Source organism: Osmerus mordax, chromosome 15 (assembly GCF_038355195.1).
Source record: "Osmerus mordax isolate fOsmMor3 chromosome 15, fOsmMor3.pri, whole genome shotgun sequence".
NCBI lineage: Eukaryota > Metazoa > Chordata > Actinopteri > Osmeriformes > Osmeridae > Osmerus > Osmerus mordax.
Window position 1 is genome coordinate 8,192,762 of NC_090064.1, and position 22,424 is coordinate 8,215,185.

The window sequence follows — 22,424 nt, forward strand, 5'->3', positions numbered from 1 at the left end:
AAAAAAGGTGAAGAGAGAGGAGGGAAAGAAAGGGAGAAAGCGTCAGGATGTGTCCATTCAAGTGTGTCCAAACAGAAACCATTTCAATGAAATGGAAAGTTTCAGGTGCTTATGCCAAGGTCAGTGTGTATTTAGAAAACAAGCCTAAGCAAAGGGTTGAAAAGGTGTACACTGACAAACTGAACTAAATGACAGAAACAAACAAAAAATTTTGATCTTTCAAAACCCACTGCAAATGTAATTAAAGTTTATTTTCCATTTAGAGCAGTGCAGTGCCGTGTTCTCTTGTTACGGTTTATTTTGACAGCATATGACTATTTTGAGCTGTGACATTGTGAAACCAATAACACCAGAAAGTGAGAAAGAAAGCTTGAGAGAGAGAGAGAACAAGACGGAGATGGAGAGAGTGAGTGGGGAAAAAAACTGACAGGATGAAAAGTGAGACAAAGAGAGACAAATTAATATTCAACCAGGCCAACCTGTAGACAGCCGAGAGCGGTCGCTTGGAGCCGGCCTTGGGCCTGTAAGGTTTTGGCTCTCCTGCCATGTTAATGTCTGAAAACAACAAACAGGACACACATCATTATTCACTCTTTGTCCCTTGTACAGCTTTCTGTATACCCTGGAATCATCAAACATCAGGGGACAGTGGTTCAGACATAGATTAAGCAAAGCGCTGGCCTATATCACTGCCTCGTTGGAGAGTGTTTATTGGGAAAGGCAATTATTGGTAAGAAAAATGAATTTTTAAAAAGCAGCATGTCAGGGCCTCTTCTGTCTCCACAGGGCCATGCCGACATCAAATCCAATTTAACACTCTGCTGTGTAAATGAATGAAAGAGCATCTTCTATTTGAAGAACACTTGCAGAAGGTGTGGTCTCTGAGTCATTGGCTAATTTGATCTGTAGAGACTATGTTGTGCAACCTCATGCATAGCAGTACACTCTTTGTACAAGAGCAAAATACATTCCATTCAAATCCAAACATTGCGTGCTCCTTTCATTTGATTATTCACCACCTTTCAGTATATCTGAATAACATGAAATAAATCGTCACAAACATATGTGGCTGTACAGTGGAAGACAAACAGGTAAGCTTTGTGAAGAGGATGAAAGTTGATCATTCCCTTTTTGTAAGTAAATTCATCAGAAGAATTACGACGAGTCCCTCAAAGACTACGACATTACAAGACAAGAGCCATGGGAGCCATTTTCAATAGTCATAAAAATAACTTTGGTATGAATTCTTGGAGACCACGAGACCATCAAGGGCGGAGGACATTGGATCACGGACTCTGAAGGCTATTCAAATTCCAATCTCTTCACTTGGCAAGGTTATTGAATGTTTCACTTCCACTCCCCTTCCGTTTCCACGTGGAGGAGGTCTCAGAACAGACACCACTTCCATTTTGCAAGAACAGAATATATAAACGACAAACAAAAGATTTTAAAAGATCTTGGACAGTACAATATTGAGTGTAGTTGCACAATCTAAGTCTGAGTCTAAATAATCCCATGCCAGCTCTGGCTATCATCACCAGGGAAGATATATTAGAACCAGACAAGGAAAGGATGAGGAGAGAGGTGTAGAAGGAGGGAGTGAGGAGACAGAAAGGGGGATGAGAACAGAGTCAGGGGTAGAAGAACAGACAGACAGAGAGAGGTGTAGAAGGGAGTGAGAGACCAGGCAGTAACTGGATGCAGAAGCTGTGCCTCCTTCCCTTTACTGAAGCAGTAAAGGGCTGTGTGAACAGTGTGTTTTAGCGATGACTACATGTGTGTGAGCGTGTGTTTGCAGGTGTTTAACAGAGCATGTGGTAATGATAAGTGTAATAACAACATGTTAGGCTTGGGACTAATAGATGCAAAAACATCTTTAAGCAACCACATCTTGTTCAATGTACACAAAAGATAAAGGCATAGCCACACATACATCTTACTCTGATAATCAAACAGGTGGAAACGTAATTAACCACTCAATCGATAAAACAACCAGCCAGCCAGAGACTACAGTTTCATCCTCCTACGTTTAGACATTCAGCACCACATCCAGCGCCACGGACAGCACCAACTTCTGTACGCTGAGTGGTTTCAGCCAGCCAGCTGACAAACTGTCCTTGGGCACTGGCTCCACTTGGCTGTCGCATCCCTGCGTAAGGGGAGCTTTAGCCCCGTTTGACTGGGCTGTCAGGATAAGGCCTGAGTCAGGAGTTAAGCCCTCTGGAGCAGTAAGAGCCGTTAATACAACAACACATCACAGCATGTCCAGTGCTAACAAGACTGGGGAACTGGCCTCCTCCCAGGTCTTATTATGGGTGTCTATCTAAACAGGGACAGTGTGTTCTGTGGTTTGGTGCTATGCAAGGTATGGGGAAAACCCTCCCTGTGAATCACATTCCTGGGGTCAAGCACTCAGCTTGTTTTACTTATTCATGGTTCATTAAATTATTCATCTGTTTGCTATTCATCTGTCTGTTTGCTCAATCTGCCACCTGTACACACAGCAAGATCCCAGAGTTGCTGTCCATGGTGCTGAAGGAAGGCGAGAATAGGAGAGCGAAGCTGTCCATGGTGCTAACGAAGCAGCGATTCAAATACAAATGGGGCCCAAATCCGAGTTTGTGAAATATATATGGCCTCAAGACTATATAAAACCACAATGTGCATTCTTGAGTTAAGCCCCTACTGTGTATGTTAAGTTAAGCTTTTGCCAAAGAGGGAGTTAGCTGTCCGTGGAACTGAAACCCAGGAGGGGAAAAAGGGAGAGACCGACTTCTGGCTGCAGGATAAAATGAACTCTTACTTTTCAGACTGGCTTTCATGCGTGGAATCCCACGCCATAAATATCTACATTCCAATTGCTCGGTACTCGCTTGCTGACCTAAAAAAAAAACACACAAATATCTATAAATAATCTGTTAACAGTCTAGTTAGGGTCTTCAGATTAACATGGGTGGATTAGTAAATCAAAAGGGTTCGTTCCTCCAAGAATAAATCAAATAAAACTGATATTACCATGTTGTTGGGAAACAGAAGCCTAAAGTATAAGCTGTTACTGCAGTCTTTCCCCGACAAGCCAGTGCACTAGTGACCCCCTGGGGTACCCCAGCCTTCCTTGGATATCGGACTCATTTGTTCCCTTCCTCATCTGTCTCCCTCGGGCTGTCTGACAGAGCGAGTGTGTGAATGACTCTTTTTGTCTGTGTGACCCCCCCCCCCCCCCCGCCCCATCCTTTATTGTCACATTTCTTCCTCGCTGAAGCCCTCCCCAAACTCTCTCTTCAACTCTCTTTCTCTGCCTCGCTCTCCATCCGTCCCCCTCTCGGTCTCCCTTTCTCTTTCTTTACGCCTCTCTCTATCTATCAAAAGGAGCAAAGACATCTCATTATAAGATATTTCAATTCTGAGTCACCTGCAGGTTCTTTCTATCTGACACCTGGGGTGTGACGAAGGCCTTGCATGTCTCTCTCTCTCCTTGCTTTCATCACCCCCGGAAGTGGGCTAGGAATATTACACCATCAATGGGAGGAGGCCTTGATTAAACCATTGTAAAAAATAGATTAAAAAAAAATGGCCAATGTGTTATTTTTTCCTTATTACTGTGGGAGAGTGCAATCCTCCAATCCACCAAGCAACTAAAAACGAGAGTGAATACCAACAGAACAATATTGCAGGGGATTTTGGCACATTTATTTGGGTCGCTACCCACACAGTTAGTTGTGTTGCTCATTCCACGAATGCACGAACCTTACAAGTTGTACCTCGTTGTAAAGGTGACTAATCAGGCTTTCCAACGATATAAAATATAATACCAATTGTTATTATTGAAGTGGAGGAATAATCGACCGAAATAACGTTTCCAAACTTTTTTGACGAGTTTATATACAGAAAGAAAGGGAGATAAATTGTGAAAGAAATAACAAGAAAGAAGGGAGAGAGTAAGATTATTAGCATTGCTGGCAGACTCATACTGCTAGATGGGTTTTGGTCACATCACACTGTGCCTTTTACACACACACAGTTATATATCCAGACAGGGCAATTCCATAGTGCTAGAAGAGGCTGATTGTTTCAAACACACACACGGAGAAGTTCTGCTCATCTAGCCTGGGGCTTCAGAGAAGGAGCTGGCTGGAATAGCCTGCAGGGATCAGCACAAGGTCAGATGGGTAGGGGACTCTGAGACAAACTTAGCATTAGTGTGGGGGACACACAGTCTCTCCAGACAGGGAGGGCACTGAGAATAAAAGATATTGGACAAAGAGAGGGCTTGTCAGCCAGGCAGAAGAGTGAGGGAGGGAGAGATGGAGAGGACTGGGTACACATTACAATTGGATTTGTGAGTAACTATATATTAGCTGGTTTGTGAGGAGCAGGAATGTGTCTGAATAGTGCAGATCTTATCTTAAAGTACAAAACAACTGCTTCAAAACGTGGACCGACACTGAAACGAACTACATTCAAAATCAAGCCTCGTCTCATTCTTTACTGCTCTCGCATTTCAGTCCAGACAGTTTACCCAGACACTCCCGTACCCTGGACCGTCCTCTGCCACAATCTGCTTCTAAGCCCAATAAGCTCACTGTTGAAACCAGATGCCTGTAAATGGCGAACTAGCGTTATCAGAAAAGGTATAAGTGTTGATGCTGCCTCTCCAACGATGTCCACGGGCCCAGGGGGGCTGCTGGAACGACGGCGTGACAAATCCCTTCGGGAGCGCCGGCGATCGTCAGGATTGACATCAACGTTCCTCCTCTGACTTAAAACGGGAAAGGAGCAATCTCCAGACTAACACTGACGTCTTTGTACCATTTTCCATGCACATTTAAAAGTGCCTTCTTCGCCTCATATCCTCCCTGGCTATGAGGCGAGATAAACATTAAAGAGAGACAGACAAGGAGTGGGGGGGGGGGGAGGGGTGTGGAGAGAGAGGCAGGAAAAGCGATAAAATAGTATGTTCTTAGAAGAGCCAAAAGCCTGCCGCCAAACTTTCCCTCGTTTTCATTTATTGAACTACACAACTAATTATGCAAAGCGGCTGGTGGCGAGAAAGAGGGAGGGACCAAACTACCCGAGAGAGAGAGAGGCTGTAACTCGGGCCTGGTGGACATGAGGAGTTGATCAGACCACCCAATGGCCTTCTCCCATATCTCATCAACGTGTCTGGCTTTGATGCACGCCCCTTAGACCTCCTAAGCTGTGACTGTGGGGGAGTATACAAGCAGGGAATCTGGGATGCAGAAACTGTTGCATCTCATTCCAGACAAAATGACGGAGCCAGAAGAGATGGTAAACATGAACCTGAGGGAGCAACACTGTCCAAATCAAAGAGCGTTTGATCCTTATTGTTCATAACTTTGTTATTCGTTTCTCACCGTTAATGTTAACCATATGGGGCCTTTTTTTCCCCCCTCTCTCCAGATGACAGCTTCTCATAGGCCGCTACTGGAATTAACATTCCACTGGTGTCTCAAACGTTTCATCAGGCCTCAGAGCCAGAGACACGGAGAGAGCCATCTCAGATAAGCTCAACCGACAGATGAACTGCCTCTCTCTGTCCCACACAGAGCCATCATCTGATCACTGTCCTGTGAATACGAGCACTAACGCCAGTTGTACCCCCCAACATTTTTTGGGACGATCTCCAGAAATATTTGCTGGCTCTCTTTCATAGTAACATAACTCTCCCACATCGTCATGCCAAACTGTTTACCTCATCCTCTAGCACTTCCATTCCTGCTTGTCAGAAAGGTTCAATGCCTTTCCAACTCTTCTTCCCCCCCCCCCCCCAAAGTGAAACGTGAGCGGTTTGTGAACGAGTATACAGAGAGCTCCATAAAAGGGAGGGACCATGGCTGTAGCCTTGGTTTCAGAAGTAGTTTCATCACTCAGTAAAAGGACTGCTATAGAGGCCTTACCATCATCTGCATATCAAAGGAGAATTACCTTTAAAACTCCAACCATCAAAGAAACAGAGGCCATTCATTAAAACACCAGTTAGTGATTCTCTCAATGTGACCACCTGTGTCTCCAAACCCCATTACAGGGATCAACAAAACAGTACTGTTCTGAACAGCACTTTCTGCATGGCACACAATGCATTCTGGAAAGTGTGTGACTTATCCACATCTAGAGCACGAGCAGGTTGCTACCAAACAAATGCTAGCCATTGTGTGGCCACTCATTTTGCATCTATCCAAAGGCAGCCTGGGGCCCTTTTCACCAGAAGCCCAAAAGTCTGATATGAGCTTGCACGAAGCTCGGCCAGGGTTGAAATATTCTATCTATTCTTCTGCATAAGCAATTTGTCTAGTCAGTGATATAAAACGAACCGTGTCTCACCCTTTCCATTAAACGTACAGAGGCTGCGCTATGAAGGAGTGAGTTTCATCCCCCTGCCCCACTTAAGGCAGGCTGGGCTATTGAATAAAAATAAACCCGCTCAAAACCTTGTGGCTGGGAGAGATCCAGAGAAACAGACAAGGGGGAAGGCATCTTGATGAGATAGCATCTGGATACAAAGTGCAAAGCCTTGCGAAAGGCCTACCTTGTGTAAACAATGACCCAAACAGAGAAACAAGGCTATGGTGCTGTACGAGTGAATACTGTACCACTGACGATCGAGTTAATTAGCTTAAAAGCTTGAGATAATTTGATTGTGGGCAATGAGGCGTGTAAGCGTGTGTGTGTTTGTGTGGGGGGGGGGGGGGGGGGGGGGGGGGGGAGACGACAACAACAAATATATCAACATTTACAACACAAGTTCCCTTTGATATTCCTCGGTTCGAAATAATCATGACAAGCCATGATAATCAGGTTACTCAGTGCGTTCATCTCCCGCAACCCGCTGCTCAATGGAGTCTAAAAATAGGCCGTCTTTGGTGCGAAGTCTGTGACAGAATTCTCTTTGAACATCAAAGAGATTTTGCGTCATCGCCCTTTAGAATCCTCTGTTCAAAATGTATATTTCATTTCGATGTGGAAATAAGGTAAGTCTCTCCTAACGTGGAGACAACGCTACCTTGGATTTTCGGCATGGAGACAAAGTGATGTCAGTGTACTTGTCCGCTAAAATGTGTGCGTGAGACAGCGAGAGAAACACTTTGTTTCGGCGTCTATCAATTCATGAGATATGCAACATTTGATAACTAGATGCTGTGAAACGCCTATCTAAATCTGGTGTAGATGTCAGTCAACTTCTCATATTACCCCTAATACAGGAAAATGTCATTCACACAAGTCTGCACTACACAGTCAAATGGTTACCGGAGGGACTCAAACTGAGGTAAAAATTCAGACCTCATTAGAGAAGCTGAAAATTTCCCCCACAATCTGTCAGTCATTGTGCGGGTTGTGTGAGCGAGAATGAGCCCGCGCACACTCATATCTCGCCCTCCTCTGCATGCGCGGGTGAGTGACAGCATAGGCCGACTGATTGGTGTTCATCCTGGCGACTGTCCACCCACTCCGCTCCGCTCCTGATAAGACAGGCTGGGATGTGGAGAGGAGCCGAGACATGGGAAGACTCATTTACCCTGTCACGTCCTCTCACTGATGGCCCAGTTCGTTACCTGCTTGTTGGTCAGGCTGGCTCCTACAGGGAGAGACCAGGAGTGATGAACTTTGCAGAAACATGCTTTGTTGGTCACTAAAATCTGGTTCATCGCAGCACTACTGTGCCGATGGAGAAGGGTAGAGTGCTGCGCTAACAAGCTTCATTGGAAGCTGCTGGTAAGCCATGTCATGCTACAGTATGGCTTCACGAGAGGCACAAAAGACATGTTGCTCATCATTCGTCAGTGTTTGTGGTGTCTTCCTCTTCCATCAGGGCTAGATGTCTACTCTTCATTGCCGGTCGGAAGCCTCAACAAATATGCTCGTTTACGGATGCGAGATGGCGACCTGTTCCGGTTGTGCAGCTGGATCGAAGAAGGACACGGGAGATCCACCAGGGCCGTCAGGAGGAGACCCTCCATGTGGGGTCTCCATCTCCATCTCTCCATCGACAGGCTCCTCTTACATGAGGAAGACAAGGTGTCGGGAGGGTTCTGCTGGCTCAGAGCTGGGGGCTAGTGGTCTCCATGGGGATAGAAGTCTGTCCTGTGGCCTATGAGGGAACCTTACTGAAGAAGAACCTCATCAAATGCCAAGCGTAGCCTTAGCTGGGGAACCATCAGCGATGCAGACATCTAATATGGACTGACAACTGGACATTCAAATCAGCTCAAATACATTGGTCGGGATAGGGGAAAAACTGGTGCACACACACACAAATTTTCCATTCAGCTTATGCTTATTATAAGGAGGCATCTTACTATTGCCAGTTGCCCTCCTCATGTCTGTGCTGCGATCCCTCTTCCTCCCTGTCAGGATTAAACACACAGCAGTGATAGCATCTGCACAGCAGGGGGGATGGTACTGACACACATCTGCCATGCACTGCAGCCACTCCACCATGGCAATAACTGTCCACTGGACAACAGAGGATGCTTGCAGATCATCTTGAAGGTGTTGATGCTTATGGTTGTTAACATTGCTAACAGTGTGCAGGAATCACAACCACAAAGGAAGGGGATGAAATATGAACTGAAAATGCTTGGTCTCTCATAGATATGTGCGCACACATGCACAAGAACTCACACACACACACACACACACACACACACACACACACACACACACACACACACACACACACACACACACACACACACACACACACACACACACACACACACACACACACACACACACACACACACACACACACACACACACACACACACACACACACACACACACACACACACACACACACACACACACACACACACACACACACACACACACACACACACACACACACACACACACACACACACACACACACACACACACACACACACACACACACACACACACACACACACACACACACACACACACACACACACACACACACACACACACACACACACACACACGGATGGTTTAAGTAGGAAATCCCAGGAGATCAGGGCACTGGAACATGGTTGGATCTAAAAAAAACTAATAAATCCTGAACTGAACCTCAATCTTAAACATTTATGTTTTAAGGCTCAAACTCCCTGCTTCATCTCAAACACGCATGAAAGTGTTCATTAAATTACTAAGGAGGAGAGCACTGTGCACTTCGACTCTTGTTCAAAGACATTTAATCACATTTCTTTGGATGGCACACAATACAGTATCTTTTCGAGTTTTAAGAACAGTACCGTATGGGTAATGTAAAATAAAAGTTAATTGTGAGTCACAATAACACAGCAGATAAAATAATTCTACATTTTTGTATTACTACTTTGCTCAACTGCAGACTGCAACTAAATAAAGTTAAGAAAAATAAATCTCAAATATGATTCTAACTTATTATAATCATTTTCGGGTTGGCACAAATAATTTAGCGTTCCAAATTTCACTTACGTTTCTAGACACAGACCTATGTGATACATAGTGTGTTTAGTTTTATTTTTGACAGAAGAACATCAGATGCAGCACTACTCTTACATCGTAGGCTACTAATTAAATAACTAAAACTGAAATGTAACAACTAGGGCCTATCGTTCCACTCATTAAACACCATTAGGAGTTTCACGTATACCCAACACTGTTATGAGTGTCTAAAGGCTGGAAGTCAAAATTAAACATTAAAAAAACAACACTCCGACATTTGATCAGCATAGCTGGTAAAGTGTCAATGGGATCAATACATTGTATACAGATCACAATTTAATAATTTGTTATGGGTGCAAACATTATCAACAACTACCGCTCAGTCTGCTATGAAGTCTCGATCCGGCTTGTGTGCTGAGCTACTTACATCGTTGATTCCGACGTTTTCCCTTGTACATGGTCATGCTGTACGGGTCCAGTTTTGCGCGAGTAAAGATCCCTTAAAAAAAAAGTCGATGCACGGGAATGTTCAACCTCCAGCGATCAAGCTAAATGACTACGAAATAAATCTCCTTTTCAAGGGAGAACTGAAACCACTTCTTCAGTTGGGAGCGTACCAAGAGCAGCATTCAAAGAGGGGTGGATGACACAGATTTATGGTGTCGAATTTGAAGACTAAGATCTTAATTCAGAACGACAAGACTCCGTGAAAACATGTAGCATGCTCCACATCTTACATTTACCATGTTTTCAATTTTCCTATTTAGAAACAGAAGCAAACTTAAATTGAGTGTCTGACGGAGTACGTGTCCTATGCCTGGAGGCCTGTATGTTAGTAGACTGCCTTCTAGGGTCTACCAAGTCCCGTATTGATCTTCCCATGTATTTATCTACAGAACACTTGATGCCAAAACAAACAGTAGGTAGGCAATTCAATATTCTACAGATGGTATAAATTATGTTTGCTATTTTACTGAGAGGAGAAAACAGTACTAAAAGTGTCATCGTAATACAAATTCCCATTGTGAACTCAACACAATGGTGCTTATTGTGGTTTAGTCTAAGACACTGTGTTGATTTCAACAAATCTAGAGCTCAGATGGGAAGAGAGGAAGAAAAGGTTTGGAGTCTGGAGATATTAGGCCACCAGTGACCACTGAACCATTCACCAGTATACTACTGCAAGGCTGATACGACTTGGACACTCAATGCAAGGGGTAGGTATGGGTAGGCTATGAGCTCCAAAAAATGGCCAAAATAACATTTTCCATCATGTACCACTTTTGGGTACACTTGAAGATTTGCACACTTGCAAAAGCGAAGTGTGTTGCTAAGGAGACAAGGATGAAAAAGTAGGCGGTGTGTTGATATTGGGCAATTCATTCTGTTATTTTACATCATCTCTATGTGGGCAGAATAATAAATGTTTCGGTCAAAGATGAATTGCACAGTGGGAATGAATACAAAAACCAATTGCATTCTATGGTAATAGCCATCCAATCAATATTTCTGAAACTTCAGCTTGTAACAGCTCGAAAGATATATAGCCTTATGTATGTATTCCTTTAGTTGAAGGCACCTGAATTTAGTGGGAATGTTCACTTCTACTGGTTTACTAAAATCTAGGGACCAAGTACATTTAGCAGACGCTCTTATCCAAAGCGACTTACAGTAAGTACAGGGACATTCCCCCGAGGCAAGTAGGGTGAAGTGCCTTGCCCAAGGACACAACGTCAGTTGGCTTGACCGGGAATCGAACTGGCAACCTTCGGATTACTAGCCCGATTCCCTCACCGCTCAGCCACCTGACCTGAGTAGCTAATGTATCTTACTGTAACAGAATATATTTGATCCAAAACCATTTACAGACAGAGGAAAATGTTAACTATTATCATCTTCCCAGGATAAGGGGTTAACATGGAGACGAGTATTTCTGTAGTCCACCAAAGGATAATTATTTTCCTGCATCACCATCTAGTGTGCAGACAAGAATATTGCAAGCTACAAATTTGATAATTTAAATCCGGTCTCTAGGACTGGCTTGTGTCAAAATCAAAAGCTGTTCAAGGGTAAAGTATTTGATGCATCAAAAAAGATTTGGAATAGCAAAAGGAATGAAATATAGATTGGTGACTATTTCTTTGATGAACATTTTGATTGATATACTGTGATGTTCCTTCTAGAACATGTCACATTGTAGCACCCTGTGTCTGCATACATTTCTTGCAAGAGTTTTTGTGATTTTTATAAAAGCAGCTATAAACATACTCATTAAACATACCATACAGTGTTTGCTAGGCTGATGAACACATGACACTTTATTTTGAAATGTGTATTCATCCTGCCCTCTTCTCTGTTCGCTTTATGTGTAACTAGTATGATACTCGATTTTAAATGTGTGTGTTACTTGTATATGACTTGTTTTGATGCATTACTGTAATGCCGCAAATTCTGCAATCTCCATCTTTCTATATATTAAATCAGCTCCACAAGTATTGATTGGTATTGTTAAATAATTTGAGATTAACCTGTGCTACACATTGGTTTGTAGGGTAAAAAATGCTGGTGTCCAAAATAAGGTTTCTCCATTTTTAGCATTCAGGCTTTCAGACAGCATCCAGTACAGAACTTCTCTCCCCCTAGTGGCAATGGCTGGTTCTGTCATTGTGATTTAAGGATCATCCTTTCTATCTCTCTCCATATCTTTCTCTCTCTCCCTCTTTGCACGTGTGTCTCTCTCTCCTTTTCTTTCTAATACTCTGTCTCTCTCTCTCTCTCTCTCTCTCTCTCTCTCTCTCTCTCTCTCTCTCTCTTTATCTCCATCCCTGCATGTGCCTCTCACTCTCTTTCCCTCTACATATTTCTCTCTCACATCTTTTTTTTCTATTTCATTCTCTTTTTCTACGTCAGTCAGGGGCAACAGAGTGCAAAGAATTACTAAGAAATATTTAAATGTTGCTGATTGCTATGCAGGCAGGCATTAGCAGATTACTAATCTAACTCGACTCAAACGCCATCACTCTCACAGTCAGTCATCCAGCCAGCAGATAATAAAAACCACCCAGGCCAGCGGGGGTTAGAACAACCTGCCACACGACAGAACGTCTCCCAAGAAAAATAGCATTCACACCACGCAACACATACCAGAAAGAAAAATATAAATCATTTGTCATTTTCTATTTTACTTCATCTTTTATTTCCTTTTTATAATTTTTTTCTAAATTTGTAATACATGCTTTTACACTTCAAATCATTTATTCTTTCACAGCTTCTAATTGAGACCCAGAAGCATCACTCAGTAAGATAATGCTATTATTCTCCAACACTATGGTAGAAAGTCAATTGTCAGTGTCATGACAGATAGTCTGGGATCAACATAGCATGGATGATGGATAGCAAAGGATAAACAGGAGCTTCATGAAGACTGGCAGCTTTGTCCGTTCTTTTGTCCGTGAATTCACTAGGGTATGTTTCAGAGGGGAGGGAGTGGAAGGATAGATATATTGTCTATGAGACCCTGTTGGAGCAGTTTCTGAGGCCCTCATTAACTGTGGGTAACAAGTCAGGGTGCAGTGGAGGGCCATGTTGTCTGTCCGCTGAACGCTTGATGATGCCCTGGATGAGTCATGATGTTGTTTGCCTGCCAGCCCACCTGTCTCCTTACCTGCCTGCTAAACTCTCTCTCTCTCTCTCTCTCTCTCTCTCTCTCTCTCTCTCTCTCTCTCTCTCTCTCTCTCTCTCTCTCTCTCCTTCTCTCTCACTCTCTCTCTCTCACACACACACACACACACCACACAAAACACTGACACTTTCTGCAAAGTCTAAGTCAAAAAGTTGATGGCTAACAGGCACAGTGAAAATACCAGTGCGCATTATGTGTGTCAAATCCTGTTAGAAATACAGCCACTGCTTTAATCCTCAGCAATACCTGTAATTGGATTAAGTATCAGACGTTCTACCTTCTCAGGATATCATCCTCTTAAAGAGAAAATTGTGGGAAAAAGACATTTCACCAATTCAATTAACTTCAGGGCTGTGTAAGGAGATTGAACAGTATATAATCGATGAAGTATTAACAACTTAAATCTCTGTGTGGCTTAACATCGAAGACTTTCAAACTGAAACATCATAAAGATGCAATAGGTCGAAACATGCATACTCCGTGGCCATTATAATGTGTAGACATTTTTCATCCTTCCACTGTAGCAGTGACCAAGGCCTGCCACCGCGTGGCGCTCTATGACCACAAAGAACTGAGCAATAACCTGCACCCAGTCTTGGTCACATCATGCCTGTTCATAAGGTTTCCTTAAACAAACACAAGACCTGACTGACCATGTATTTACCATCATTTCGAACATAATTGATATTTGATTAATTTCTTCTCCCGTTATAACTAGGGCCGATCATCTGAGCTCAGACCCAAATCTCATTTGACACCAGCGCTCCCCTCCTCTCAAATTGAAGTCAGCTCATCTCCTCCAGGAAGATGAGGTCCATAAATACAGACACGACCCATTAATAATGCTGTCACAGAGGTAGGCCTGGGAGAGATGGCACACTCTGCTGAACACACAGTCCGCATTCATGTGGACTTAAATAACCTATCTTTTTAAAATTTTATTTTTTATACGTATACTGCATCCACCCGGTGGACTTGTGTGGAAGCAGTGGCCCACTTTAAAAGACGACCTCGTTCTCTGAGGAACAGTTGGGCTCTGTTTGTTTTCCTTACCCTGTTTAGTCTGCTACACCAAAACCGTTTTGGAAAAAAAAACATTTCTTAGTAAAAACATATTGTTGTGACAGTGGTGCTTGTTAAGGCCTTTCTCATTTACCAAGAACTGGATAACAGTGCCTTAGCCACACACACACACACACGCATGCATGCATGCACACACACATCACACACACACGCATGCATGCATGCACACACACACACACACATCACACACACACACACACACAAGCAATCAGAGGGTTTACACCAAGGTCAGAATGCTGAATCTGTCATGCATGAGGGTTTCTTGCTGTTTCTGGCCTGCCTGGGATAACATCAAGTGATGTGTAGGGCTTCATGAAGAACATACTGAAAATAATTCATGGACATCAACTTTGGGGCCATAGGGGCTTAGCCACCTAGGACTTACTAAAGCTTGTTATTTACGGGGACATGTTTATTGTGACCTTTAGGGGTCGGAGGAGCCAAGGACTGACATGTTGCTCCAGATGTGAGTCAGACTTTCTAGACCAGCTTGTGACTGTGCAATGATTCACACCCCTTTAGCTTAGCTTGTAATTGTTTGTGTGTGAGTGAGTAAACTCACAGAGAAATAAAACGAGAGAGAGAAAAGGGGGGGGGGGGTGGAGAGAGAAAGAGAGGGTGGAAAGAGAGAAACAGAGAGTGAGAGGGGGGAGGGAGATAGAGAGAGAAAGGGAGGAGGACATTAGAGAGGGGGGAGAGAGAGAGACAGAGAAAGAGAGGGGGGAGGGAGATAGAGAGAGAAAAAGGGAAATTGCAGCAGTGTTGGAGAAAGGCTAGACTGCAGAGAGCAATCGGATGCTTAGCGGCCATGCAGCCAGCTTTAGAGGCTGTTTACACTGTGCACAAAATATTCTTTAAATTCCTTCTTTCAAGGGTGCTCTAGAGGAGTATTCTTAATTTGCCCTGGAACCACTTTTCTGTCACACTCCTTTAACTGTGGGCAAAAGAGACCCCCAAGGATCACAATAATTAGCACTGCATGTGTAATTAGCAATCATGAATCACACAGCACAAAATATGTAACCTTTTGAGCACTGACTTCCTCTTTCTCTTCGCAGTGTAGAAGAGTCTGACTTTCCCCTCTGACCCGATGATTATGGCATGAGTAAGGAGCCAGACACAGTGAGCTGATCAATGGGAATGTATTGTAAAAAGGGCAGCTATTCCATTCCAGAGGTCCATGTCAGGTCCATTAAGGTCTGTCTATTCTGATGTAAGGGGATGCTCTGTTTAAAGGTCACGCACCACTGGTCTGTCTGCTGCCCCATCATAACACACACACACACATGAAAGGTACGGTACACATGAACCACTAGAACCTAGTTGATTCTGTGCCACCTCGATCAAGCTTCACTCTTAGGGACGTTCCGTGACCAACCCTGTCCTCCTTGACCTAATGGCACACACACACACACACACACACATGCACACACATACAAGAACACACACCAATTGACATTTACATCCAAGCACACACACACAAATACACACCTACACGCATGAAAGCACACACACCTCTACTATATGGCAGGAGCCGTAGCATGGGTCAAGTGAGATGGATTACTGCATGCATATTGGCAGGGAAAGCTAAGCTAATTCTGTGATTAGAAAGTGAGTTCAGGAGGCAGGAAAATGCTGAGCTATGAATCACAGTCACAGCGCTTTGGTGGATTCTGCCAAGTGGAATGTGTGTGTCTGTGTGTGTGGCTGTGTGTTTAATTGGCATGCCCATATTTTGTGTGTCTATACTCGCAGAAAGCCTACATTCCCGTTTTCTTGAGGATAGATAGATCCAGTACAGTGATTACATGCAACATGATTACGGTGATGTAGAATATCTAAATATGTGTCTCACTGCTCAGCATCTCCATCTCAGCCTCTCAGAGTGTGACTAATGAGAGAGCAGACAGACAGCCAGGGTGCATTCTAATCACCCACAAGGACAACGAGTGACAGTGTAGAGAGAGAGAGAGAGAGAGAGAGAGAGAGAGAGAGAGAGAGAGAGAGAGAGAGAGAGTGAGAGGGTGAGAAAGGGAGAGAGTGAGAGTGTGTGTGTGTGAGTGAGTGAGTGAGTGAGTGATTGAGTGAGTGAGTGAAAGAGAGATTACATTTTGACAGTATTATCATTCCAGTGAGGTGTCTTCACTCCCAATAAAATCCTATTTTTCTGAGAAAAGCAAACAGAAAATTGCAACTCTTCTTTCATGTCATGTCTCCTTCCCTCTTCCTCTCAATAGCCCATCCACACACACACACCGTCACACACATGCACACGCATATACGTGCACGCACAAACACACACACCACATGCACGCACAGACAAACACATACACGCGCACACACACACACACCGACACACACACATACAAAGGCTCAGATCTAAAGGCTGGGGCATAAAAGACACAGAGGGAGCCATGTGGGCTTTGCCCTGGCAAGACTGTCCAGTGGATCAGGAAGAATTGGCCTTTCTACTTACATCCTACAATCCCCTCAAGGTTTCTCCTTCAGAGGGGCACCATGCATTTTAACAAAGGTGCGTAGAACAAGGTGTCTTTAAAGAGCACATTTACAGTACCATTGAAATACATCCAGTTGGTTACATGTACAGTTGGACAATAGATCGTGTCTGTGCATACCAGGCTGGGTAGGATAGCCAGAGCAGGATGATGCAAGCTTGTAGAAGAGAGGGATGAATTCAGAGAGCAAGAGAGGTTGAAAGACAGAGCCAGACAGAAAGAAGCAGGGGACTTAGGAACATGATCTCAATTCTACTTTACTGTAACTCCCTACTGCCCCCTTCTTTGCCATCTCTCTCTCCCCCCCCCCTCTCTCTCCCCCCCCACCTCTCTCTCTCTCTCTCCCCCCCCCCTCTCTCTCTCTCTCTCTCTCTCTTTCTCTCACTCTCTCCTCCACAGTCATTACTCTTCCTGATGTTACATGTACTTCCCATGCAGCATGGTGGCCCGAAATGACGATTGATCGCAGCACTGCTGCCTCTGTAATCCGCTTAGGATGGATTTTGCATCTAAATCACTTTGTTATTTTTTGTGTCTACCTCTTTGCCAATGCCATTTGGAGACACTATGACTGGTGATCCATCACACATTATCCTCCAGCATGGTCATTAATAGTAGAACGCAAAAGACAGACCTGCATGATTCCAGGTGGTATAGAGACTCACATCCCACAAGTCTAAGAAGGGGGATTAGAAAACATGCCTCAAATCTGTGAATCTCTGGAGATTTTAGAGCCCTCTGTCTCTTTGTTTGTCACTCTGTTTCCCTATCTCTCTCTCTCTCTCTCTCTCTCTCTCTCTCTCTCTCTCTCTCTCTCTCTCTCTCTCTCTCTCTCTCTCTCTCTCTCTTTTCCTCTCCTCTGGTTATTTCCCCAGCCTGGTGCTAGAGCTGAAGTTCCAGGTACCTGGTGGCCTCTCTAACAGTGTAATATGTTACCATATCATTGCCCTCTGTAGCAGTCTTCATCTAAACCCTGATGACTATCTACCGCCCCCGGGCACACACGCACACACACAAACACCAGACAGTGAGCTGAACCAAGGCACAGGCAGAACAAACACCAGTCCACCAAGCTGCTGGATATTCACCTACCAACCTTAACTACAGAGACTTCCTGAAACACAGGGGATTCCAAAAGCATCGAGTCAAATGTGGTTTCTTAAAGTAGTTTCGTTGTTGTTTCCCTTGGAGTGCGATTGGTTTAGTGAGCTTTTTTTGCAAACTTCCAGGCCTTTGTGCTCAGAAGACATCATAACCAGCTTGTTTCATACACGCTTTCAGGCTGGGCTTTGAGCTACCAAGAATAGGACGTCCAACATCTAGACCACATTTCCAAGAGTAGCTCTCGCTGAGCACATGGATATGGACACTGCTTCTTGACAGCACAGGCAGAGTGCATGCTGGGAGGGGCGTCTGACACCCTGACAGCTCCTGGTGGAGAGTGGGTTGAGGTGAGCTGTCCATTCAAATGATGTGTCCTACTGTACTGGCACAAATGCCAACTGTCGTCACGAGTAACAGTGGAACACTTTGCAAGTTGTTTAAGAGCCGGAGGAGGGGAAAACCGTTTAACGGCATGAGAGAAAGACGTCAAACTACCACAGAACGAAACAGACATGTCATCAGCCCTCACGCCAGGTGGAGCCACTGGAACACAGAGGGTGGAGACCGGGACTGGAGCAGTGAGCACCTTGTTGATCAGTTTGCAAATCGACAAATAGAAATGTTTAAAACTTGGCAATTGATGCAGAAACAGGCGATGTACAGTATTTTGTGCGATGACACGGCTGTAAAGGTGAATACGATTTTGAATTATCCACTAAATAATTGATTCTAGAGGGAGTAATTCTTGCTAGGTCACAAGGCACACACTGGGACACACAAAGTGAGTTCCTGTGGAGGACAGGTTGATTGAGTACGAGAACTGCAACTTTTCAAAAAAGGCCACCTCAACCTTGGCAACAGACAAAGACGTATTCTTCTGAAACTGACTTTTCAATACTTCCAAACTTCCAAACCAAGATTACGATTTCCACGCCTGCATTCGAGTAGGCACTGACCTCTATTAGACCTTCAAAATCTGAAACGTACAAAAAAGCTCTTTAAAAACACATATTGTTTGACTGTGTGAAACCACAGTTCATGTGTACAATATTTACAGTCCAAAGATACAGTGTAATCACATTTTGCCTATCGTCTCCTGTGAGCTTAATGTTCTCTATTTCAAACTGCAGGTCCTGAGGAGCATGTGATGCCACTGATCCTCAGTGCTAAACACATTTATGGATGCATGAGCTGTGCCAAAACTTAGGACAGAATCTTAAATATGATCTTATAATCCCCCTTATGTATATTTGATAGGGCAATGGAGCAGGAATTTTTCAATCTCTGTTTGGAGGAAAAGGATCCAGTTGTGAGTGTGTTCCATTGTCCGTTCCTGTTCTTGTGTGTCGACCGTGTCTTCCCCCCCACACACACACACACGCAGACACACACACACATATGCAAACACAGACACACACACACGCAGACACACACACACATGCAGACACACACACACACACACACGGAAACAACGCTTCTGCTGAGCCACACGAGAGCAAGGGCCAGCTGATTTGACCGCAATTGAATCTAGTGATGCAACATATTCTCATTCCAAAGACACACACAATGGCCTCAATAGAAAACATACAGTAAGGAATTGTGTGTACAACTCACTATGCAGTTTAATATGAACTTCCTTCATGTATCTCAATAGCGGACTATGTCATGGGGTTCAAAGCTGCTTGAACCTTTTAGGCAATCAACAACGGCATGCAGCACTGGAGTCTTCATCCCAAAGTAAACAAGTAGGAGGCGATCACGGTCCATAGTAATGAGTTCAGGGAACAGGAGTTCAGTGCTTCTGCAGTGCCACGGTCCTGCCGGAGAGCAGGCGTATCACAGCACACGTAACAACGCACCGCAATCCAGAATCATCTTAATAAAGCATGTCAGTCCGGCAGGACGCACGAGAGGGTGTCATTAATTGCCAATCAAGGATGCATTTTCGACTATTATTCAGCCCCAGGATTTGTAGATTGAGCAATCATGATTGCAGAATTGCCTCCTAACCAAGCTGAGATTAAATGACCTTTGCTTTGATGAAAATCCACAGGCACTGTCATCCATGCACATGAAATCAAACACGCCGAGGCAAGGAGAGTGTCTGTACTGCATAACCACGCTCATCTGCACTCATATACTGTAGTATACACCTACCATTAGTAGACAGTATGCAACCAAACTGCACTGTACAGTACCTGAAGTCATAGACTGGTGTTTCAGAAAGGACATTCTCAACAGAGACAAAAGAGGGAGTTTGTCTGAGTAAACCACTCCAGTCAGAGTTTTATAAATAAATAAAACATATTGAGATGGTTCTAATAGTAAGTAGTCGGACATTGTTTTCATCCCTTGGAAAACAGCAAATATAGAGTTTATAAGAAATGTATATATATTTTTTTTTGTCTCTGAGAGATGTTGCAGGATATTGATGAACCACATGGAAAACCCCCAAAAGTATAAATTGCTCAAACCTTTCGTTAATGGTTTGGAGTAATTGAGACTCATGTGTGCATGGTGGTAAAGTCGGCAATCTTGATTGGATTCCATTAGGCGATTCCCTGCTTTTTCAGGAAACCAAACACTCAAGTGTATTATGAGGAAAAATAGAGAGGGAGATGTGCAGAAACGTATTAGTCAGCTGTAGAAGGAGGGTCCATCATCGTTCATAGAATACATCAAACACCTGCTGTTTTCTGCCTGGTGATTATGTAGGGGTTATAGGATGACTCTCTCTCTTTCTCTCTTTCTATTTCTCATCCTCGCTCCATCGCTATTTAAATATATTCCTCTCTCTGGTTTTCTCTCTTTCACAACACAACACGTACAATTGTCTGTGAGGATGACTTACGTTTTAAATTTGTTAACGTTTTCTGAAAAACTGACAACCTTTCAATGTTTTATCTTTTCCAACATGAAGCACCCAGCAACAACATTCTGTATTTACATTCAACAACCTGCACACGATAACTGCATGATATTTAAAAAGTTTATGTTTTTCAAAGCAGATTATGAAAAAAACATATATATATATACTGCAGATAAGGCTAAGTATGATAATGTTTAGACCCCCCTTTGAAAAGCTTCATTCTCAAGAGGTCAGCGATGACACCCAGCTCTGCAGAGCGTCTGCAGTTTAACACCAAGTCTCCTGCAGCAGAAACTAGTACAAAGATATTCTAGCATCCCAGAAACACCATAACTGCTTTTCCTTGCCCGGACAACTCCAGAAAGCATACTGTAAATTGTAGTCAGAAAGTCACCAACCGAACTTCAGATAACAGAATTGAAAACATGTTGAGGTTGAACCCGAGGAAGCCTCAACATTACACATCTACTCCAGAATCATCTTGACACTCCCATGCATAATCCAACTCTTCATTAGTAGTTGTTTTCGCCAAAACACTTTTTCTTCAAGACCCTGATGGTGTTTTGACATTCTTTACGAAGTGACTGTCTAGCAAACTCCCAAACCACTCACATATGGTGAATCTTCTGTTAATGGATTCAGTATCTAGGGCCTTTTTCTGTAGCATGACACACATAGACACTTCAGCAACTAAGTGCCATGGGAATATCTAAACAAGACTGAGAGACGCCTGAGGCACTACCTGCCCCCATGAGGGACAATCCACTTCCCCGACTTAGTGCAAGCTACATTTAAACACACGTAAGTTACATAAGTAATTCTCTGTTGTGTAGATACTTTGTGTATATGTGCAGTACATCTTGCCTCTTACCAGGATGACCATTTCCTGTCCTTAAGTATATATAGTTCGAGAATAAACAGCAAACCAGCAAGAAGCACACAAATCAGATCAGCCCAGAAGAGAAATAAACAAAAACGATGACTCACCGAGAGGTTGTCCGGCGATGACACGGGCGTTCTCCCCTGCCACAGCGGCGCGGGCGTTCCTCTCGCTCACGTACTGGACGAAAGCGTAACCCTTGTGAACGGAGCAACCCACTATCTTGCCGTACTTGGCGAAGATGACTTCTATGTCGGTCTTCTTGACAATGGCTGTGTTGAGATTGCCGATGAAGACTCGGGAGTTGAGGGAGCGCGGGTCATTCTTGTTGGTCACGTTGCTGGTCTGAGTCTTACCAGTCATTGTCGTCCGGTTGCCCTCCTGGGACACAGACAGAGGGACAAGACTTTAGAGTCTTTAGTCAGGCCAGCCTCCTGCAGATACCTGTCCTCAGTTATCGGTAAAGAGAAGTCAGGGTGAGGATTAGAATAGTTTTGTTGAATTGTAACACAAAGTAGGCCTATTTGGTATGGGTTCAGACCAATTTTTATTGCAATTTGTATGGGAGATGCGGAAAGTAAATCCACCTGCATGTTACATTTCAACAGGCCTGTTAAGAGGACATTTAGCACTATTGTTCTTCATAGATATGGGTCCTTTAATAAACTATTGTCATGGAGCCCAACTGCACTTATTGTTCAACTTTAAGATCAAATATTTCAAGGATGAAGGATCTGCAGTACAGTATTTCTAAGTAAATGTGGTTTACTTAAATTTAGTTTCCACGGAAACACAGAGACTTTTCAGATACAATACCTGACTTTACACACACTCACAAGCGTACGTGCAAACACACAAATA

The 22,424-nt window shown here is 43.8% G+C and overlaps 1 protein-coding gene across 1 annotated transcript in view; it reads right to left on the minus strand.

Moving 5' to 3' along the window:
• LOC136957476 (RNA-binding Raly-like protein) overlaps nucleotides 1–21,926 on the minus strand; it is a 31,097-nt gene extending 9,171 nt beyond the window's left edge. The window contains exons 1-2 of the mRNA XM_067251428.1: nucleotides 21,671–21,926; nucleotides 480–555 (exon numbers count right to left, since the gene is read on the minus strand). Coding sequence (XP_067107529.1) covers nucleotides 480–555; nucleotides 21,671–21,926 — 332 coding nt within the window. The remainder of the gene's footprint in view (nucleotides 1–479; nucleotides 556–21,670) is intronic.
• Nucleotides 21,927–22,424: the final 498 nt, after the last annotated feature.